Source organism: Ochotona princeps, chromosome 7 (genome assembly GCF_030435755.1).
Source record: "Ochotona princeps isolate mOchPri1 chromosome 7, mOchPri1.hap1, whole genome shotgun sequence".
In the NCBI taxonomy this organism is placed as follows: domain Eukaryota; kingdom Metazoa; phylum Chordata; class Mammalia; order Lagomorpha; family Ochotonidae; genus Ochotona; species Ochotona princeps.
This window is the reverse complement of record NC_080838.1, coordinates 13,160,628-13,180,506: the sequence shown is the minus strand read 5'-3', so window position 1 is coordinate 13,180,506 and position 19,879 is coordinate 13,160,628. Positions and strand designations below refer to the sequence as shown.

The 19,879-nt window shown below is 42.9% G+C and overlaps 2 protein-coding genes across 4 annotated transcripts in view; one reads left to right on the top strand and one right to left on the bottom strand.

Moving 5' to 3' along the window:
• Positions 1 to 8,660, bottom strand: part of ANAPC10 (anaphase promoting complex subunit 10) — a 70,259-nt gene extending 61,599 nt beyond the window's left edge. Inside the window, exons 1-2 of the mRNA XM_012927838.2 lie at positions 8,534 to 8,660; positions 7,010 to 7,137 (exon numbers count right to left, since the gene is read on the bottom strand). Of these exons, the coding sequence (XP_012783292.1) occupies positions 7,010 to 7,124 (115 nt within the window). The 5' untranslated portion in view covers positions 7,125 to 7,137; positions 8,534 to 8,660. The remainder of the gene's footprint in view (positions 1 to 7,009; positions 7,138 to 8,533) is intronic.
• A 31-nt stretch (positions 8,661 to 8,691) lies between these two features.
• Positions 8,692 to 19,879, top strand: part of ABCE1 (ATP binding cassette subfamily E member 1) — a 30,880-nt gene continuing 19,692 nt past the window's right edge. The window contains exons 1-4 of one of the 3 annotated variants that reach the window (XM_004588136.3): positions 8,692 to 8,847; positions 15,908 to 16,039; positions 17,175 to 17,260; positions 19,453 to 19,550. In XM_004588136.3, coding sequence (XP_004588193.1) covers positions 15,937 to 16,039; positions 17,175 to 17,260; positions 19,453 to 19,550 — 287 coding nt within the window. In that variant the 5' untranslated portion in view covers positions 8,692 to 8,847; positions 15,908 to 15,936. Of the gene's footprint in view, positions 8,848 to 8,978; positions 9,207 to 14,658; positions 14,707 to 15,907; positions 16,040 to 17,174; positions 17,261 to 19,452; positions 19,551 to 19,879 lie in introns of those variants that run through there. The other 2 variants (XM_058666803.1, XM_058666804.1) reach the window with 2 other exon arrangements.

Below are 19,879 nucleotides of genomic sequence, written 5' to 3'. Positions count from 1 at the left end.
AATGACAATGGTAATATTTTGTGTGCAAAGCATGAAAATGTAAACTATGTGACAAAGACATTAAGACTGAGAGAGGAATTAAAAGTATTCTTTTAGAAAATTTGCATACTATACCTACAATCCCATACTGTTACTTGAGGGTAGACTGTGATCATTTGAAACACTGTAATCCTCAGAGAGCCACTAAAAGCACTCACAAAGAATGAACGTATAATAAAGTAACTAAGGGGATAGAGGAGAACCAGAGAACACATTCAATTCATCCAAAAACAAGCAAAAAATAAAGAGATAAAAACAAACCAGAATAAAAAGAAAACAAATTGTAAGATGGGTAATTTAAAGCTGATTGTATCAATAGATACATGAAGTATAAATGATAACTGCTACCAATAAAAGAAGATAAAGCAATATTCCCTAACATGCTGTTTGCAAGTAACTCTCCTTTTTCATAAAAGGCTTTCTTTAAAATTTTGTATTTATTTGAGAGACAAACACAGGTGAGACAGAGATAAAAGGAACATCCCCAATAGCCGGGAGACGGGCGATGCTGAACTCCCTCTGGCTGTCACGTATGGGTGGCAGGAGCCTTAGCTCTCAGCCAGCACTGCGGGCTCTGGCTCAGCCAGGGTGCACATTAGCAGGAAGCTGTAGTCAGGAGCTACAGCTGGGGATAGAACTCAGGGTCTCCGCTGTGGGATGCATGCATCATCCTAGGCTCTCACCAAGAGGGCCAAAAATGCTCCCTGCGTAACCCACTGTAAATCAAAAGATAGTTGCAGTTTAAAAAGTAAAAGGAAGAATTTCTGACTTCTGGTGTGACACATAAAGAGCTTGGAACTGTCACATCCTTCCATCAAGAAAAAAAAAGGAAAAACTGAAAATCAATAATTTCTAGGTCTAACATAAAACTGAGGTAAGAAATCATGGCTACAGCCAGCTCACTGACTAACGCCAGACATGCTGTGTGCACTGCTTTGGGAGATTAAAAACTCTTGGACCACCAGTTCCAGGAAGGGTCCTACATTTTCATCCATTTTTATCTCTAGCTCAAAGCGGAAAAAAGCTGCGATGACTTATGAAGGTGAATAATCTAAGTTTGCATTTTAGGAAGTCAGAAAAAGAACAAACCGAGTCCAAAGTTAAGTATTAGAAAACAAGTTATAGAAATCACAGTACTATCAATAAACTGGAAATGGGAAATCAACATAAAAATCAACAGAATAAAAATTGGTAAATCTCATTTCCACGGGAGGGCAAGAAAACTAGGACAGGGCCTGGGGTGGCTAGACAGATACCCAACAGCTTCTGTGTGAGCTGCATAGTGGAACTGGTTAGAGGGAACTAAGCTTCAGTACCCATCTACATGTATGAGAGCCGAATAGGATGTGGGACAGACTGGACTACTGCTACACATACTGGCAAAACAGGGTGGGGGCGGGCCTGGTGGGGGTTATCATGGGTCGCTCCAACTAGGCTGCAGCTCCCACTTGTTTATGCGTGGGCTGAGTATGTGCTGGGCAGAACCAGGCTGGACTGCAACACCCATTGGTTCCAGTGGAAGTCGGGGCTGAAAACAGAACCAACCCAGCGATTGCAACCACCAGCTGATCAGGGCGATAGACTGTGCTGGGCCCTGTACTTGCTAGTTCCTACAAGAATTTGGTCTGAGAACACCTCAGACAAAGTTTCTTTGGAGATCTCCCCAATTGAAATGCGGGACTCAGAACCCTAACCAAGAAAAGAGAGAAGACAGAACAGGTCAATCAACAACCTCAGCTATATGTTGGCAGCGAAATACGGGGCAAACAGAGACTCTATGATGGACTATGTCAATCAGTGGATTCTTCAGCAACCTTACAGTGCTTGGAGTGGCAAGATTGGCAACTGGTGAACTATCAAAACCACTTGAGCAAGAACCTCGGAGCATGCCCTACATCCGGGACCTAGGGAGGGTGGGAAATTGGGTGGGCCTTCTCCCTTAACATCCCCCTTTAAACATGAAGGAAACAATATGGAAATAATAGTCTTACCTACTTTCCTATAGCCCTTGAAACTTTTCACCCTAATTAACTATGTAAAGATTGAAAAAAAAAAAATTAGTAAATCTTTCACAGGGCTAAGCAAGAAAGGAGCACCCTACGATAACTCTGTGTGCGTGGTTTTGTAACTTGAATAAGATTGACCAGTTCTTTAAAAGACACAATCAAAACTAACAGAGAGAAATGATTTACATAAGCAGGCAGAGATCACCACACCCAGAGACTTTAACTGCTCAATGCTATCAAGCAATACCAATTCTCTACAATGTCTTCGAGAAAATGGAAGCAAGGGGAAAAGGTCCTAACTCACTCCGTGAGGCAAGCTTTACATTAATACCCAAACCAGACACGACACTACAAGAAAGGAAAATTACACAACAGTGTCTCTCATAAAGATGGCTGTAATAACTTTTCCACAAACTTCAGCAAATCACCTAAATGAACAAAAAGAATCCTACACATGATCAGGTAGGATTGACTGCAGGTGCACAAGGCTAGTTCCCATGCTACAATCAACTGCCATAACTCTGACATCAACATGCTAAAAATAAAAATCAGATGATCTGATGAATAGAAAAAGCATTGATAAAATTCAGTACCTATCCAAGATAAGAACACAAGGGGCCTGGTGCGAAGATGGCTCAATGAGTACACCCTCACCTTGCAAATGCCAGGATCCCATACAGGTGCCAGTTCGTGTCCTGGCAACTCTCTGCTTACGCCCTGGGAAAGCAGTAGAGGACGGCCCAAGTCCTTGGAACCTCGCACCCAGATGGGAGACCTGGAAAAGGCAGCTGGCTCCCAGCTTGGGAGCAACTTAGCTCTGGCCACTGCAGCCATATGGGGAGTGAACTGGCGAATGGGAGATCTTTGTCTCCATCTCTCCTCTCCATAAGTCTGATTTGCCTTTCCAATAAAAATAACTAAAGAAAGAAAAAAAGCTCACTGCACAGCAAATGGGGAAACTTTCTCAACTTGAAGAAGCACATCTACCAAAACAAACAATAGCCAACAACTTACTTAGTGCCCTAAGATCTGAAAACATACAAAGCTATCCAGTTTTACCAACTCCCAGCCAACATCTCCGAGCTTGAAATTTCTCTGAGTTTGAGTGCGCCTACTGGAAATACTTATCAAACTTTGGGATACATACATGAGAAAACACACACACATACCCTGGCAAAAGTGTTAACCTCCCAAGAAAGAGAATTTTACATGCTTCCAGAAAGAACAAAACCAAACAAAATGAATACAGGCCCTCTTACCTGCAACATGGCGAAAGAGGACAATGAAACAATATTCACAACTTTTTGAGAAAAAACAAAACTTTCTTAAAAATTCCTTATCGAGAGTTTAGTAAAATTATTTGGGGATATGTAATTACTCAAAGGAAAATCACTATCCTATCTTGAGAAATAGCCATCAACATCCAAAAAGGGTAATTAAATGATAACTGAACTATAGCAGAGATACAGGAAAAGAAGGAGACTTTGTAACACATGTCATTAAATCTAATTAGACTGTATGAAGCAACTAGAAAGAGATAATCTATAACTACAGTTCATTAGACTTAAGCCATTTACACTAACAAAAAACACTTCAGTCTGGCCAAGGGCTTCCTTCTGTGAGCTCTGGGGCCTGGGTCCTCACAACAGGGGCTGGCAGAGCGGGCCTGGGGACTTGTGCATCTGCTTGGGTCTGATGGGTGGGTTGGGGGGTAAGGCTCCAGGTTGAACTGTTATAGTTTGCTGGTGGACTGGGCTTGGGGACTCATGCACTTGCTTGGGTCCTTGGCAGATGGAGGGGTAAGGTCCCAGGCCAGCATACATGCCAGAAGTCCAGGCATGGGAATTCATGCATGAGCTTGGGTTGCAGGTGGGTGGGCAGGGCTACAGGCCAGTGTACCACCCGACCAAAAGACCAGGCTGGGGAACCGAAGCGATCCTGGGTGTGGAGATTGTGGATTGCTCAGGGAAGGTGATATTGGAATTGGTGGGCGGGGAACTGTTGAGAGTATGTTCAAGTGGGGAATGACTTCCGAGGGCCTTCTGCTGACAAAGTCACTGTACCTGCAGGTAAGCAACAGGGCTGAGACCAACAAGTTTCAAAGGGGAAAGCTAGAGGACGTTCCTGAGTCAGACCTCTGCATCCATTCATGTGGAGACCTGAGCTGGGCTAGACAGCATCAACTACCGCCGACACTAAAATCAGGGCTAGAAAGCCTACCTGTCAGGGTTAGACCACAGTACCCACCAGTGTGTGCTGGAACAGGGGAAGGACCACATTAGGCTGGGCCACAACCATCATGCAAGAGATCTGGGTCTAGGGTTAGATCCTGTGGCGGATTTGTGGGCTTGCCTTTGTGGAACTACCATATTAGTTGGTTTGCTTGAGGGCTAGGGTGGGGCTGAGCTAGGCATGACCATGCTACTCACTGACACTCACACGTACTAGGATAGCAAACAGGTTGGGCTGGTCCAGGCTGTAGCACCCGCAGGTGCACCCTAGATAGGGTGTGGGGCAGCTGTGCCACAACATCCACCAGCACATTCAAAGGCTGACACTAGAGGCAGACTGTGCCAAGTCAATGACTACCGCCCACTGGCACATGTCAGATCTGGGTCTGGGAATGGGCCTGTTGCAGGAACAGGTAGGCAGTACTGCCCACAGCTACTGATGGGCAGTAGCTCCTGCTGGTCAGCACAGAAGACAGAGCTGGCTATTGGTCAGGTCTGGCAGGACTGCTTCACTTGTCAGCATGTGTGTGGGTTGTCTCTGGGGCAACAAACCTAGTGGGGCAGGCCAAACCATATCACACTGGCATGTGCAGGAGCCAGGATGAGTGTGTGTGAGCCATTCCAGGCTAGGCTATTACACCTACTGGTTTGCATGAAAGCCAGGGATGGGGGAAGCTTATACAGGGCTAAGCTGCAGCACACACCTGTGAAAACTAGGACTAGAGGCAGGACAGGCCAACCCAGACTGCAGCATCTATGGTCAAGGCTAAGCCAGGGGATGGGCTATGTCAGGCTGGATCAAAGCAACCACTAGCACAACCATAATCTGTGGCTGGCAGCAGGCCTGGAGGGAAGCTAAGGGGGTGCCGCAGCTGGGCTGTGGCTCCCACTGGTGAGCACAAGATCCAGAGAGGGGGCAGCAATCTGGGCTGGACATGGCTGCAGTACCCCTCAGCATGAGTGTGCAATGGGTCTAGGGTATGCCAAACTGGGCTAGGCTCCAGCACCTATTGGTGTTTGCAAGAGTGGGTGTAAGGCAGACTGGGATAGGTCTCGGGTTCCATTGAGCTATGCGAGAGCCAAGTCTGGGGATGGACAAGGCAGGCTGGAATGTAGGACCCAATGGTAAGAACTCGAATGGGTGTGGATCAGTTGGGCAAGGCCACTATACCTGCAAGGACAGGAGGTGGGCCAAGTCAGCCTGGGCCAAGAACCCACTCATGTCTGCAAGATCTGTGATTTGGAGGTGACCCGATAGAGGAGCTTGTCAGGACACAGTCCCTGCAGGTGAGCACAAGAACCAAAGCTAGAAGCATCCCAGACCAGGCCAGGTTACAGTACCAACCAGCATATGTGTGGATCAGGTCTGGGAGCAGACGGGGCTGAGCCAATTCATAACACCCACTAGACACATCAGTCTAGTGTACAAGGAAACAACTACCATTAGCTCTACTGTTTTGCATTTTTTTTTCACCTGGTTTGCAAGACGAGAGTGACCAAGATCTGAGAACCAGGACGGCATGTGAGACAGGTTGGGCTGGGTCACAACACCAGCCAGTTCACATCAGAGCTGGAACTGGGGGCAATCCGGCCTGGGCTAGGCTGAAGCACCCACCAGCATGACTTAGGACTGGGGCCACACCAGTCTGAGTGAAGCCGTAGCACCTGCCTGCAAATGCTGACATAAGGTAAGCCATGCCAGAACAAGTCGCAGTATTCCATAGCAGATGCAAGACCCAGTGTGGCGGTGTGAGCCCAGTAAGAGGGCTATGGCAACTTCCCTGCTAGACCACTGCTCCCACTGGTAAGCATTAGCTGGGACTTAGAGCAGACCAAGTGGGCAGGACTACAAAATCCATTGACCTGCATATGTGTTAAGAGAGTCAGGTTGCGCCACAATATTAGCTGGCATATGCAAGGACAGGGAACAAGTCCTGTCAGACTGGACCGCCATACCACCTGGAGACAGCAATATCCAGGACTGGGAGTGGGCCTAGTAGGGAAACTGTGGGCATCCCTCCGATGGCCTGCAGCTCCCACTGGTGAGCATGAGAAGAAGGGCTGGGGGTAGGCCTGACTGGACAGATGGTGATGCCTGCTGGCATAAAAGTGAGCTGGATACTGCGGTCGAACAGGCTTAGCCAGGCTGCAGCACCCATTGATGGGGGACATGACAGTCAGTCCACTGAGGCCTGCAGAGGACATCTAATACATGGAAGGCAGAACAAATTGGACAACTTTTCTGTCCAAGTTCTGATGGTGAGTATCTGGGCAAGTGCAGCCTGAGGTGGCCTACGTCAGCCAATGGACCTTGTAGGGATTTTCTCAAACTTGGAGCAATGAAATCAACAGCATCTCAGAACCATCAAAAGCACTTAAGCAGCACTCTTGAAACATGCCCCACATCAGGGACCCTAGGATGACATCAAGTGGCTGTCCCACATCATTGGGTACTGGTGTGGTTAGGCTGCACTAGCCCCTTCCCACTCTCTTCCCCTTTCCTTCAGATACAGGAAGAATAGAGAGAAGACGGGAAGCAGCAGTCTCATCCACTTTTCGCCATCCCTTGACCCTTCCTGCCCTAATCAGTGGTCCACAAGGGCGTGCATTCTTCTCAACTCTATATAAACAGTGTCAAAAATAAAATAAATCTATTGCAGAAAAAAAGAACACATCATTCTAGTGTACAAAGAAATGACTACCAACAGCTCTATTGTTTTGCATTTTTTTTACCTGGTTTGCAAGACGAGAGTGACCAAACAGCTTGTGACCCAATTTCCCGTACTGTTCCAGTCCTTTCCAGCTGCTTAGGGTCAGCACCAGGAGGTGTCTTGTTCGGTGTCGTCATTTTTTAAAGAGTTCTATGTGAAAAGAAAGAACACACACATTACACCAGGGACCAAGTGCATTTCAACAGTGGGTAACATTATAAATTAATGGATTATACAAAGACATAGTAATTGCTTATTTCCCAAATGTGATTAATATAAATATAACTCAATGACCATAACTAAAACAGCTTGTAAATTCAGTTGTTCTTTAATGTATATGACAGGAATCATGACAGAAGATGCAAAGCAGCAGATGTAGCTGAGGGAACACAGGATTAATTCCAGCTTCAGCCTCTCTTTAGCTAAGACTGGGAGCAGCTCTGAGTGTACTTACCTTTGATTTCAAAGATATGACTCGCTGATTTTTAACCATACAACACCACGCAATTCTGAAAACAAAGGTCAGATTGAAATATTTTTACTCCTGGAATATGTCAATATTGGTTCCCTTTTAAATATGTATTCACGGGTGCAGAGAAAAATAACACCTTACTAGTTATCAACAGTTTCACTGCATGGCCTGTGTTGCGATGCACTGGGTTAAGGCACTGAACGCTGCGGAGTGAACCAGCAGATGGAAGAGGGCTCTGTAACTCTGCCTTTCAAGTAATAAGTACATAAAATGCTTTTTAAACTTTCATTTACATGTGCTTTTATCATAAAAGACAGAAAAAATGGCTTCCAGGTGCAGAACTGGCTGATGTCTTCTGAAAAGGTTGACTTCATTTTTCCCATCTTTGCAATTCTAATGCAGACATGAAAAGTTTTTCTAGGATTATGAACAACACGTAAAACTTACTAGACATTGTGATACTAGCAATTGTGTATCATAATACATTTACCTCCCTGACAGCTCCCAGGAGCTTCTACAGTGTTTCCTGAGAGTCCACAAAAAGCACTTGATAGTCATTACACAATGGCAGCCACTGGGATGTAACCTTTGAAAAGTTCTGAGATTTCAACACTCAGCAAGCAACTTACTGAATGAATAAATGGACGAACGGATTCCATTTGGAAGATAAGTAAGGCCTACCTAGAAAAAAGACAAGCAAGCCTCAAACCCATCTTTTTTAGCCTAACGTTGAACCCAAAAAGGAAAAACAAAAAACAAAAAACCTCTACATTTGTTGTAGAATTAATCCGTGGACTTGGCGCTGGACGCCTCCAAGTGGATAAAACACGGAGGTCAGAAAAGGCTGAGTTCCTGCCCTCAAATAATTGACCACACACAGCAGAGCTGGGGCTAAGAGAGGCAGTGTACAGGGCCGACTTCGTGGGTGCCACTGGACACCCACCGGCGTGCCAGAACGCCTAAAGCTCACGCATGGGGAGGCTGCAAGCGCCAACAGCCACAGACCCCGGGGAGGACCATGCATCTGCTTTTGCTAGGGCTACGTTCCACGCCGCGAGAAGCTCCAGCACTTACGGCTTCCAGATCCCGCGGGCCGCAGTTCCCGCTCCCGCAGCTCCGCGCCACTCCCACCCCGCCGCCCAGCACCGTCCGGCTGCTCCGCGACGGCGGCCGGCGGTCGCAGGCCAATGACGTGCGGTGTGCAGGGCTCCGCCTGGCGCTCGGTCGCGCGTGCGCCGTGCGTCCCCCTGTGGCCTGCGCGAGGCGGCGGCTGCACACCGCCATCTTGGCCGGTGGCCGTAGAAACACGCTGTGTGGCTGAGAAGTGAAGCCGAGAGAGCTCGCGTGGCCTCCGCGCTGCCCTCCACCGGGGGGATCATTTTCTCCAGGTACGAGAGTAGCTCTCAAGAGGAGTGGGCGTGAGCCGGCGTCTGTCCCTTTGGAGAGGCCGTGGGGACGTTCCGCGAGATGGTCGGGTTAGGCCTCGGGTGGCGGCAGCCGGCGCGTGGCACCGGCTCCCGGGCGACAGCTGGAACGGCCGGCGCGCCCCTCCTGCCGCTGCCGTTGCCTGCCCCCGAGGCAGTGGACGGGGAAGGTCCACCCTCGGCCCCTGCTGCTGCGTCCCCGAGGGCTCGGGAACAGGGGCATGGTGTCCCGCGTGCGCGTGGGCTCGCTGGGAAATGGCAGCTTTGCTCGCAACTTGGGGTGAAGGTGGTGGCATTAGTCATGGCATCTTGCCGCCGCCAAGGCCGGTACTCCCGGTCCACTCCCAGGCTTGTGGAAATGATGGACACCCGTCACTCTGGCTTTCTGCTAGGGCAAACGGGCGGTTCTCCCAAGTCATCTTCCAGTTGGGGTAAAGCCTTTTGGGATTCGTTTTCCTAGGGCACCTGCTCCCAGGCAGACTTAGCCGGCTTTCCATCCATGCTGTGTTAAGCTCCGTTCAGATCAAGTTTGGTGGTAGACAAGCCTTCAGGGCTTCATCCTTCGTGGGCGCTTGGTGTGGTGTGACAGCCAAGGCCGAATTCCCACGTGACATGAACCGTGGCATTTCTCTCACATTCCCCCCACACACTCTCCTCTTTCGCTGGTAATCGGAGGAGTAAGGAATAATTGGCATGACAGCTGGTTTTCTGATGTCTTTCACACGTCTGCTCAATAGACATTTTTTGGAAGATGGCTTTTGTGTTGCAGTTATTTGGCTAGTATACTGAGAATATTTATTCTGTACTAATCACCAGGTAGTAATAATCAGTGTAGCTGGGGGGCGGAGAACGATGCATTTTTTGCTTGTTCAGGTTTTGTTAAAAAAAAAATTGTTCTCCTAAATTGTTAAAGAAGGGGAAAACTTTCCCAAAGAACATTTAACAGTGAGGGTGTAGAGGGAAGAGGGAGACTTTGGATCGGAGTTTATGCCACTCCCAACCTACTATGCTTTACCAGACTAGTCACTTACTATTACTACAGCAGAGAACATTTTTTAAAAAAAGATTTATTTATTTTTATTGGAAAATCAGGTATGCATAGAGGAGGAGAGACACAGAGGAAGATCTTCCATCTGCTGATTAACTCTCCAAGTGACCCTAAGAGCCAGAACTGAACTGATCCGAAACCAGGAGTCTGGAGCTTCTTCTGGGTCTCCCATGCCGGTGCAGGGTCCCAAGGCTTTGGGCCATCCTTGACTGCTTTCCCAGGCCACAAGCAGGGAGCTGGATGGGAAGTGGGGCCACTGGGACACATTCAAGACAAGGACTTTAGCTGTGAGGCTACCTCTCAGGGCCCCTACAGCAGAGAACTTTTAATGTCAGACAGCATTAGTTAGTGGTGCTCTTCTCAGCACTTTTACACTGCATAGAACAATTTTGATCTTAGACTATGGATGCTTCATGTGGAGGCCTTACTTCTTTCCTCTTCTCTTCTGGAAGAGTGATATTGATGACCGTTTTTTAATGTGTATTTTGAGCAGTTTGTCTTCGAATCTGTAATATCCTCAAATCTTTCCTTGTTCGCAAAATTCTTGTTCCTGTCCAAATTGTATTGTGTCACATTGTTCCCGTTGGAAAAGGAAGTTCGGGAGCTGCTTTGCCTGGGTTCTGGAAACTAACATGGGAATTGAATTCATAGTATTTACACAATTAGCTGATAATAATACATTGATGTTATACATTGAATAGTAATACATTCGCATTCAATTGGATGTGATTTATTTTTATTTAGTTAGTTATTTTAAATATGACTCCATTAGCCACCTCTGGTATGTTTTTATTTTGTAAAAATTATAGTAAAAAGGTTGTAAAAATCATCTCTTACAATGTCTTGGTTTTAAAGTAATTTGAAGTATTTTAGTTATGTTGCATGTGTAGTGTGATAGCTGCTTTGTAGTAATTCGAATCATTTTCTTTCTGTTAAGCCTTACGAGACCTGGACTGGTTTTTAAAGTAGAGTGAGCCTCTTGGTATGTTAAGTCTCCCATGAGTGTGTTGTTTCCTAGAGTAATTTTGTTTGTTTATTTAGTATATAATTTAGCAAATTGTCAACATGAATTGTTGGTAACAGAAACATTTTGGAAGCTGTTACAATCTATAAGAAAATTACATGTTACCTTTAAATTCACTTTTCTCACTGATTCACTGGAGATGCTTGACCTCCTTTTATGTGCTAGGCACTAATCCAGGTAGTAAAACCGCAGTCCTGATTCATATGAGATGATGTGCTTCTTGGGAAGGGAAAAAGTGCATGTTGGAGAGATGCAGAATGTGTGTGTGTGTGTGTGTGTGTGTGTGAGAGAGAGAATGTATGCATACACAGGTGTGTGTATGTATATGTCATATAGCAGACAGTTGAAACATAGAGCGGAAATGCTAGAGTCACAAAAGGCGGCTGTGTGTATGTTGAGGTAGTGTAACTCCAGAGGACTCACTGAGAAGTAGCAGTGATCATGCGATTTTCTGGGGGTGATAGTGCTGCAGGTGGAAGAAGCAGAGTGCCGACAGCCTGAAGCAAGAACATGCGTAAAGGGTGTGGGGAACCAGGAGAACACCCTGCTGTGGCCAGGCTGGGTAAGAGTTGGAGTAGCTGAAGACTTCAGACAGGGAAGAGAGGCCATTCGGTGCCTCCTTAGTTATTTGAAGAAGCTGGCTCTTACTCAGACTTGGGAAGAGAATCCAGTGCAGGATTTTTTTAAGTTTGCGGAATTACATGCTTAGGCTCACCTGGTAGTAAGAACTACTCAGGTTCCTATATTGAGAAAGATTTGAGGGTAGGAGTAGGAGACAAGGATAAAGCAGAGATCTGTTAGGGTGCTGGTAGACTACGTTGATGGCTTGGACTACTGTCAGCACAAGTAGTCAGACTCTGGACGTGTTTTAAAGGCTAATATATGTGTAAGTGAAAGATGATTCCAAGGATTTGGGCCTGAACAAATGAAAAGGTAAAGTTATCATTCAACAAAATAGGCAGGATTCCTAGAAAAATTGCTGTTGGTGTGGATTTCAAGAGCTCACATGGGAAGTGGCCTACTAGACCTTGTGGAGAAAAATGTTGGCAAGGCAAGGTAACCAGATAGACCAGATTTAGAGTTCAGAGGACATGTCCCGATTAAACCTAGAATTTGGGTTTTGCAGTAGATAAGTTGGGTGTAAAACCACGAGACAACAATTAAACTTAGCTTAAAAAAAAAAAAAGGACCAGGGACCTGAACCCCCTTTAAAAAAAAGAGATCTTCCACCTTCTGGTTGACTCCCCTAGTACCCAATGGCCAGAGTGGACCAGGCTTGAGCCAGGAGCTTCTTCCAGGTCTTCCATATGGGTGGTAGGAGCACGAACACTTGGGTCATTTTCCAGTGCTTTTCTCAGACCATTAACAGGGTACTGGATCGTAAGTGGAGCAGCGGGGACACTAACCAGCTGGTATGTGAGGCTCCTGTTGCAGTTGGCGGCTTTACCTGCTACACTGATATCAGCCCTAAAGACCAAGTCTCAGCATTTAGAGCTTGGGGAATGAAGAGGAGTGACCAGGAAAGTAGAAGGAGAACCAAATAACTGCCATATCCTAGATAGAACCAACTTAGTAAGGAGTTCATCTATTAAGGAAAAGACATGATTTTCATGGGTCAGTAATTAGAGTCTGTTAATTAACCATTTGATTTATCTCTGCAGAACAGTGACAGCAGACCATGTTTTTATGAAATAATGGACACTAAAGCCTGAAGGGGATTGCAATGAAAAACATAGAACTTTTGAGTACTGAGTATAGGCAGCTCTTACAAGTAGAGGAGAAAGCAAGCAGTGGGAGATGCCAAGGTCATGTAATAGATGATTTCCTCACTGGAGTGACCCGGTAGAGTAACTGATGATGTGAAAGAAGGGAAAGTTTTGACAGAGGACAGATCGATCAACTACCAGCCAAGTGTTGGCAGTAAAAATCTGGAGAGATTTCTCGTGCTTGGAATGGCAAGATTGGCAGCAATTCAGAACTGTTGAACTATCTAAACCACTTAAGCAGTACCCTTGGAGCATGCCCCACATAGGGGACCCTGGGGTGGGTGGGAGGCTGGGTGGGGCTTCTCTTTATCTCCTCGCTTACCCGGATAGGGGAAAAAAAGAGAATGTGAAAACAATGGTCGTACCCACTTTCTTGTAGCCCTTGACCCTTTGTGCTCAATCAACTATGTAAAGATTATCAAAATAAAATAATACTTTTTTAAAAAAAGAAGAGTTGTTAGAAGGTTATGTCTAGAGAGTGTGTTAAATAGATACAGTTAGCCCTCCATATCTGCAAGACTTGACATATTTGATTCGGTATCAGAGCTCAGTCCCCTGGATCCTGAAGGATCACAGCAGTGTTGCTGGTTGAAATGAGGAATTTAAAGGGAAATAGTGGCCAGGCTTTGTTTCTTTTGCTGTCTGTGTTTACCTTTATGGATTCAGGTGAAGAGTTGAATTTTGACCAAGAATGTTATTGGAATATAAGTGATTGGCAGTGGAATTTAACTGGGACTGGAGATGCTGTAAGTATGGTAGAGTTTAGAGGGTGATAATAGGTTTGAGAATGGGAGGATCAAAGGGTTTTGAGGTTATTATATAATATAGGGATGAGGTACAAGAGTAGAAATGATAGTTGGGGATTGGATTGTTTGAAATTGAAGTTACATGGCAGGATTGCAGTTGTGGATAATGTACAGGTCTAGATGTGGGTGGCCATGAAGTATAGAACAGAAAGGTACAGGAGGAGTTAGCAGATTCACAAGGAGGCTGTTAATAGAAGTGTCATCTGTGAGCACACTGAAATCAGTAAGAGCAATAGGAGGAGTTTAAAAGACAAGGTAGGGCCCAGCGCGGTAGCCTAGTGGCTGAAGTCCTCGCCTTGAACGCACCAGGATCGCATGTGGGCACTAGTTGTAATCCTAGCAGTCCTGCTTCCCATCCAGCTCCCTGCTTGTGGCCTGGGAAAGCAGTCGAGGACGGCCCAAAGGCTTTGGGACCCTGCACCCACGTGGGAGACCCAAAAGAAGCTCCTGGCTTCGGATCAGCTCAGCTCCAGCCATTGCTGTCACTTGGGGAGTGAATCATTGGATGGAAGATCTTCCTCTCTGTTTCTCCTCCTCTCTGTATATCTGACATCTGATTTTGCAATAAAACAATAAATAAAGTGACTGCAACAGCCGGAGCTGAGCCAATCCGAAGAGCAGAGCCTCTTCCGGTTCTCCCATGCAGGTGCAGGCGCTTATTTGGGATCCTGGCACGTTCAAGGAAAGGATTTTAGCCGCTAGGCCCCCACGCCAGGCCCAATAATTTTATATATATATATATATATGTATTAATATATATTACATTTTTTACAAAAGAGAAGGTAAAAATTAGCAAAGGGCTGAAGTTCCCAAAGAATAAAAGGGAATGAGTAAAGTGTTCGGTGGTCAGAATTGTGTATTTTTAGGAGTGGGGTGAGCAAATGATCTGGGATTACATTGAGGAGCAAGCTCTCTTACTCCTCTAAGCCTAAAGATATTGATGGTGTGACAGACTTAAGGGATCTGCCAGGAAAGCATTCTGTCTCAAAAAGAAAAGGCTCAGATCCAGAGAAAAGCCAACAGAATGCCTTTGTAACTGTAGTCCTTTGGTTTCAGATTTGTTGACTGTATGTTGGAATAAGCTGCAGTGTTAACACATGAAGAGGTTGTTTAATCTTCATTCTATGGAAAATAATGTCTGCTCAGGAACCCCACCTATGCAGCTTTAAGATCAGTGCTGTGAAATAGATTATACTATTACATATCAAGACTCGTAAGAGCTTTAAAAGAACACAGTACACTCAATCTCTTTTAATTTTGTTTTTATTAAAATATATTTGTATAGCCATGTCTTAATGTTCTTTTCAACCTAGTAATTTTTGCCACCTCCGTTATTTCTGTCATCATAGTCAGATAATATGTGAAGTAATGCTTGGTTAGGAGGAGGAAGGGAGAAACATAGTTATTATATAGTTACATTTTGTGCACGGGTATTTTGTTTATCTGTATTCATGCATTGATAACATGTTCATTACTGAGGTATTGAATCTTTTTTTTTTTTCAGTATGTCAGGTGCAAGTTCCGCATTCTTGGTTGTAATTAATTGATATTATTTCCTAAGAGTTTTTCAGCCTGATTTTTCTGATCTGTTTCTTCTTCCATCTGGATTAAATGTATAAATTCAAGGGAGAGTAAAGTCTTTGTTGATTATTGTTTATAGAAGCTGAGAATGCATATCACTTATGCAAGTATATCATTCGGTGCTATTTTAATGTTCACATCTTGTTAAGTATATTCTGAAGTATACATTCTTGTTACGTGTATTTCTAAATATTTTCTATTAGCGTTATAGGTGATGTTTTATCTCCTTGTCTTAATGTATATTTTCTTTTTTTTTTAAGGATTTATTTATTTTTTATTGGAAAGTCAGATATACAGAGAGGAGGAGAGACAGAGAGGAAGATCTTCCATCCGATGACTCACTCCCCAAGTGAGTGTAGTGACCGGTGCTGTGCCGATCTGAAGCCAGGAACCAGGAACTTCCTCCAGGTCTCCCACGCGGGTGCAGGGTCCCAAGGCTTTGGGCCGTCCTTGACTGCTTTCCCAGGCCACAAGCAGGAAGCTGGATGGGAAGTGGAGCTGCCGGGATTAGAACCGGCGCCCATATGGGATCCTGGCGCATTCAAGGCGAGGACTTTAGCTGCTAAGCCACGCCACCAGGCCCTTAATGTATATTTTCAAAATTTTGCTTTCCCAGGTTCACTGTATTTTTTTTTTTTTTTTTACTATTTTCACTGCTTTTCTGAAATCCTAATTTCCAGATTGTCATGTCATCTCTTCAAGATGATCATTAATATCCTACTGTCTAACTCATATCTGTCAATTCTTTCCCTTAACTAATTACATAGAATTTTTCATAACTTTGTTTTTCTTTTAATAGAAACTGGATATTCTTGATCTCTTAAAATTATGGCAGACAAATTAACCAGGATTGCTATTGTCAACCATGACAAGTGTAAACCTAAGAAATGTCGGCAGGAGTGCAAGAAGAGTTGTCCTGTGGTTCGAATGGGTAAGTCTCTCTGTCAGTCAGTCAAGGATAGTCGGTTTTGAAAGACGGTGATTTAATAGTTGCATATAAGGTCCAGCATATACTTTGTTTTCCCCATTAGTTTCTTTGAATAAATCTAGAGTTGGTTCTGAATTTCTTTCATTGGCTCTGTGACCCATCAAGCCTATTTTTATAAACAAAGGCAAATGGCAAGTCGTAAATATCTGTCCCCTTGTACCTGGGAGCTGTTAGTTACAACACCTCTGTCTACCTCCGCTTCCACCAGTAGACAAATCCAGTGATACTCAAGGGCCCTGGATCAAATGGCATCAGATATGCTTATTTCCTGTGCATTTCCTCTTATACATGGTCAGTCATCTTTAGATTACACATGACACCTAGTACAATGTGCTGTATAAGCAGCTGTACTATATTGAGGAAACAGTTGTGGGAAGTCTGTATTTGTATGGAACAAAATATAGAACAGTTGTTTCCCACAGGTATTTCCATCCTTGGTTAGTTGAATATGCATCTGAAATCTCTAGGTATTTGGACAGATAGGAATATTTAAAAGTTCATTGAATGTGGAATCAAACTAGAATTTAGGCAGCTTAGAGTGTTGTTGCTCTACAAAGTCGGTAATTACCGTAAGTCTAAAATTGACACTTCATGGGCTTATGCTACATTTAGACTAAACTTGTAACAATTTAGAGTGTTTAATAGTACTTAAGAGCTATGTTAAGTAATTGTCACTTTATGTATACATATATATGTACACACTTATAATGTATAGACTTAATAAAAGAACCTGTAGATGTCATAGGTTGTTGTCTCCCATACCATTCAAAGTTGTTGTTAAACACGTTTCATGAGTTGCCATATTTTAATAGTGAACTAAGCAAATATGCATGAGAGTCATCTCCCTAATGACTAATAAGAATATTCTATAAGTAAAAATAAATTTACAATTTAATTCAGAAATAAATACCCTAGAAAGCACTGATTTAAGACACTGTAGTATATGTGTTTCTGTAGCTGTAGTTTTTGATAATCTGCTTCTGTGTAAAAATATGGAACAAGTATTACCTAAATAACAATGTTCAAAATATAAGAGTTATCAGGGGATATGGTTTAATTTTATTTTTTCCTTTACCAGGGAAATTATGCATAGAGGTTACACCCCAGAGCAAAATAGCATGGATTTCTGAAACTCTTTGTATTGGTTGTGGTATTTGTATTAAGGTAAATGATATTTCATTTATTAGATCAAATTTATATCCTGAAATTCTGATCATATTATAACTTTATTTTATTTGAGAGGCAGACACAGAAACTGTCCATCCACTGGCTTCCTCCCCAAGTTCCTGCAGTAGCCAGACTGGATAGACCCAGGCCAGGAGGCTCGATTCTCCTTCTGGAGTTGTAGGGGCACAAGTACCAGAGCCATTATTTGCTGCCTCCAGGGTTGCATATTAGCAGGAAGCTGAATAAAAATCAGGAAATCTAGGACTTGAACCGGGCACTCTGACCCAGGACACGGACATCACAAGCAGTGTTTTAAGCACCACATGAAAAGCCTACCCCAGTCCCACACATTTTAAACAGAAATGCATTCAGACAAAGCCTGTAAAATGTAACATAATCAATAATTGCTGCTTGTGTTGTATTTTATAATGTTTCTATTGACTTTATAAGTTGATTATATAAATTTTTTTTACTACCTCAAACCTTTTGTTGTGTTGAACAGTTTGATTATAGGCTTTTGACTAATGAATGGTGAAATTTTCAACTTCGTTCATAAGAACTCCAGGACATTTTCTTGGAGATAACTATATATAATGTAATAATTTGGGTATTTTTATTGTAGATAATAGCATTAAAACAATTTTGGTCAGCATGTACATAATACTGTTCATTGTTCAGATAACTCATATGTTTTATCTTGGTTTTTAAATTTTGGGTTAAATATCTAGAAGGATTTCAGGAATATCTGAAGTTTCTGTTGAACCAGGAAGCATTCCAGCAGTTACTCATTAATGATTCATTAAATGTCTGCCTGTGTTCTACATGCTAGAACTCTGATTTTGAACACTATGTCATCTGTATAATGACTTCACTGCTACAGAAAGTTGAAATTCCAAAATTTTAAATAGCTAAGTAATTACATGCTAATGAGGTAAAGCTTTCCAGGGGAAGTAGAGCGACATGTATACACCCTGAAATTTATGCTGCTTACAATCACCTCATATACAATAAAGGACTTCAGATACTTCATGGAAATGTGGGGTTAAAAGATAAGTTATTTGGTGTAAAATTTTTTTAAATCCCTAACCTAGTTTTTAGTAATATTGTGTTTTCTACAAACCTTCTGAAGATGTCTGTATCAACTCTGGATATGGTTTTTTTCCTGTAGATTTAGAGACGCTTAAATGAGTTTCAGCCAGTAAACATATGTATACATTGATTAAGAAAGTTATAGCAGATACTCTTTAAATGGAGGTAACTCTATTGGTGGACAAGTGTACCTTGAAAAAAAGTTTGCGTTAGAAGTAGTAATTATGTCGCTTCTTGGGCTTTTGGTTGAAATCAAATGTATAAATGACTATTCACTTTATTAGAAAATAAGAGATTTTTGATTATGACTTCAACATGAAAATTCACTGTACTTTATATGTACAAACTTTTGAGCTGATCCCTGAGCTCATTGAAGATGTCAACTAAATATATCCGTAATCTGAAGTTATAACTATCTCTGTAGTTGTCTACTTGTGAGAAAACTTCCAATTTTTAAATGCCCTTCTTGTTTTTCTCATTCTTGTTCTTGGACATTTACCTGATAGTCAAGTATTATTTGAAAATGTCTTCCTGTAATGACTTAATTGTGTATGTGTGAAATTATTCAAAATTGAAGCATCTCTTTCATATAAGATATAACACAGGCACATCAGAAAAAGACATGAATCTTCGGTAAATACAAACGTGCTAGTTGTTGATAGACTGAAAATATCCCAGAAGTACAGACCATGACTTTGAGCAATTTGTAAGATGGAAAAGAAAGGATATGCAGGGATAGTAATAATCTAAGGAGGAGAAAATGTTCATTACTGATAGAACATGGAGTTACAGATTAATTTTTTTGTCTCTTAGCTTTCTCTGTTTGATTAGGGAAAAAATGAAAAATCTCTAATGTTCTTCACTAAGGATTAAACATTGATTAAATGTCTGTGTGTACAAATCACTTATGGCATATCATATTAAGTAATAATTCTGGCCTTCAAGAACCTCAGTCTTTTGAGTAAATAAGAAAAAGAAATAGTAGTTCACATCTTTATGAAACTCCTATGTTTGAAAATTGTTTATAAAATATTCTCTATTCAGTAATGTGTATATTTCTATAAATTAATACAAAATTAATTCTTTACCTTAAATAACAGAAATGCCCCTTTGGCGCCTTATCAATTGTCAATTTACCAAGCAACTTGGAAAAAGAAACAACACATCGATATTGTGCCAATGCCTTCAAACTTCACAGGTATAAATTTAAGTCAACATTCCTCTTTACTTCAAACAAATTAAGAGTAAAATACATTTAGACTGTTCGGAGAAATATTAAAATGGAAGCAGATGGTATTGATAATGCATCAGAGGAATGTACAGTAGCATAATATCAAGAATCACTCTGTATTTATCAGTTGATCATTCTAATGTTTAAATTACGCTGGTGGCTTCTAAAATTAATGTTCATGTTTCACCTCCATTGAGTTCCTTAATTTGGGTGTTTGCACCTTAATAACTTGAGTAAGTCCATGGTGATTCTAATATATGCATGATATTAAATCACTGTTCATACTGGTTATGCCC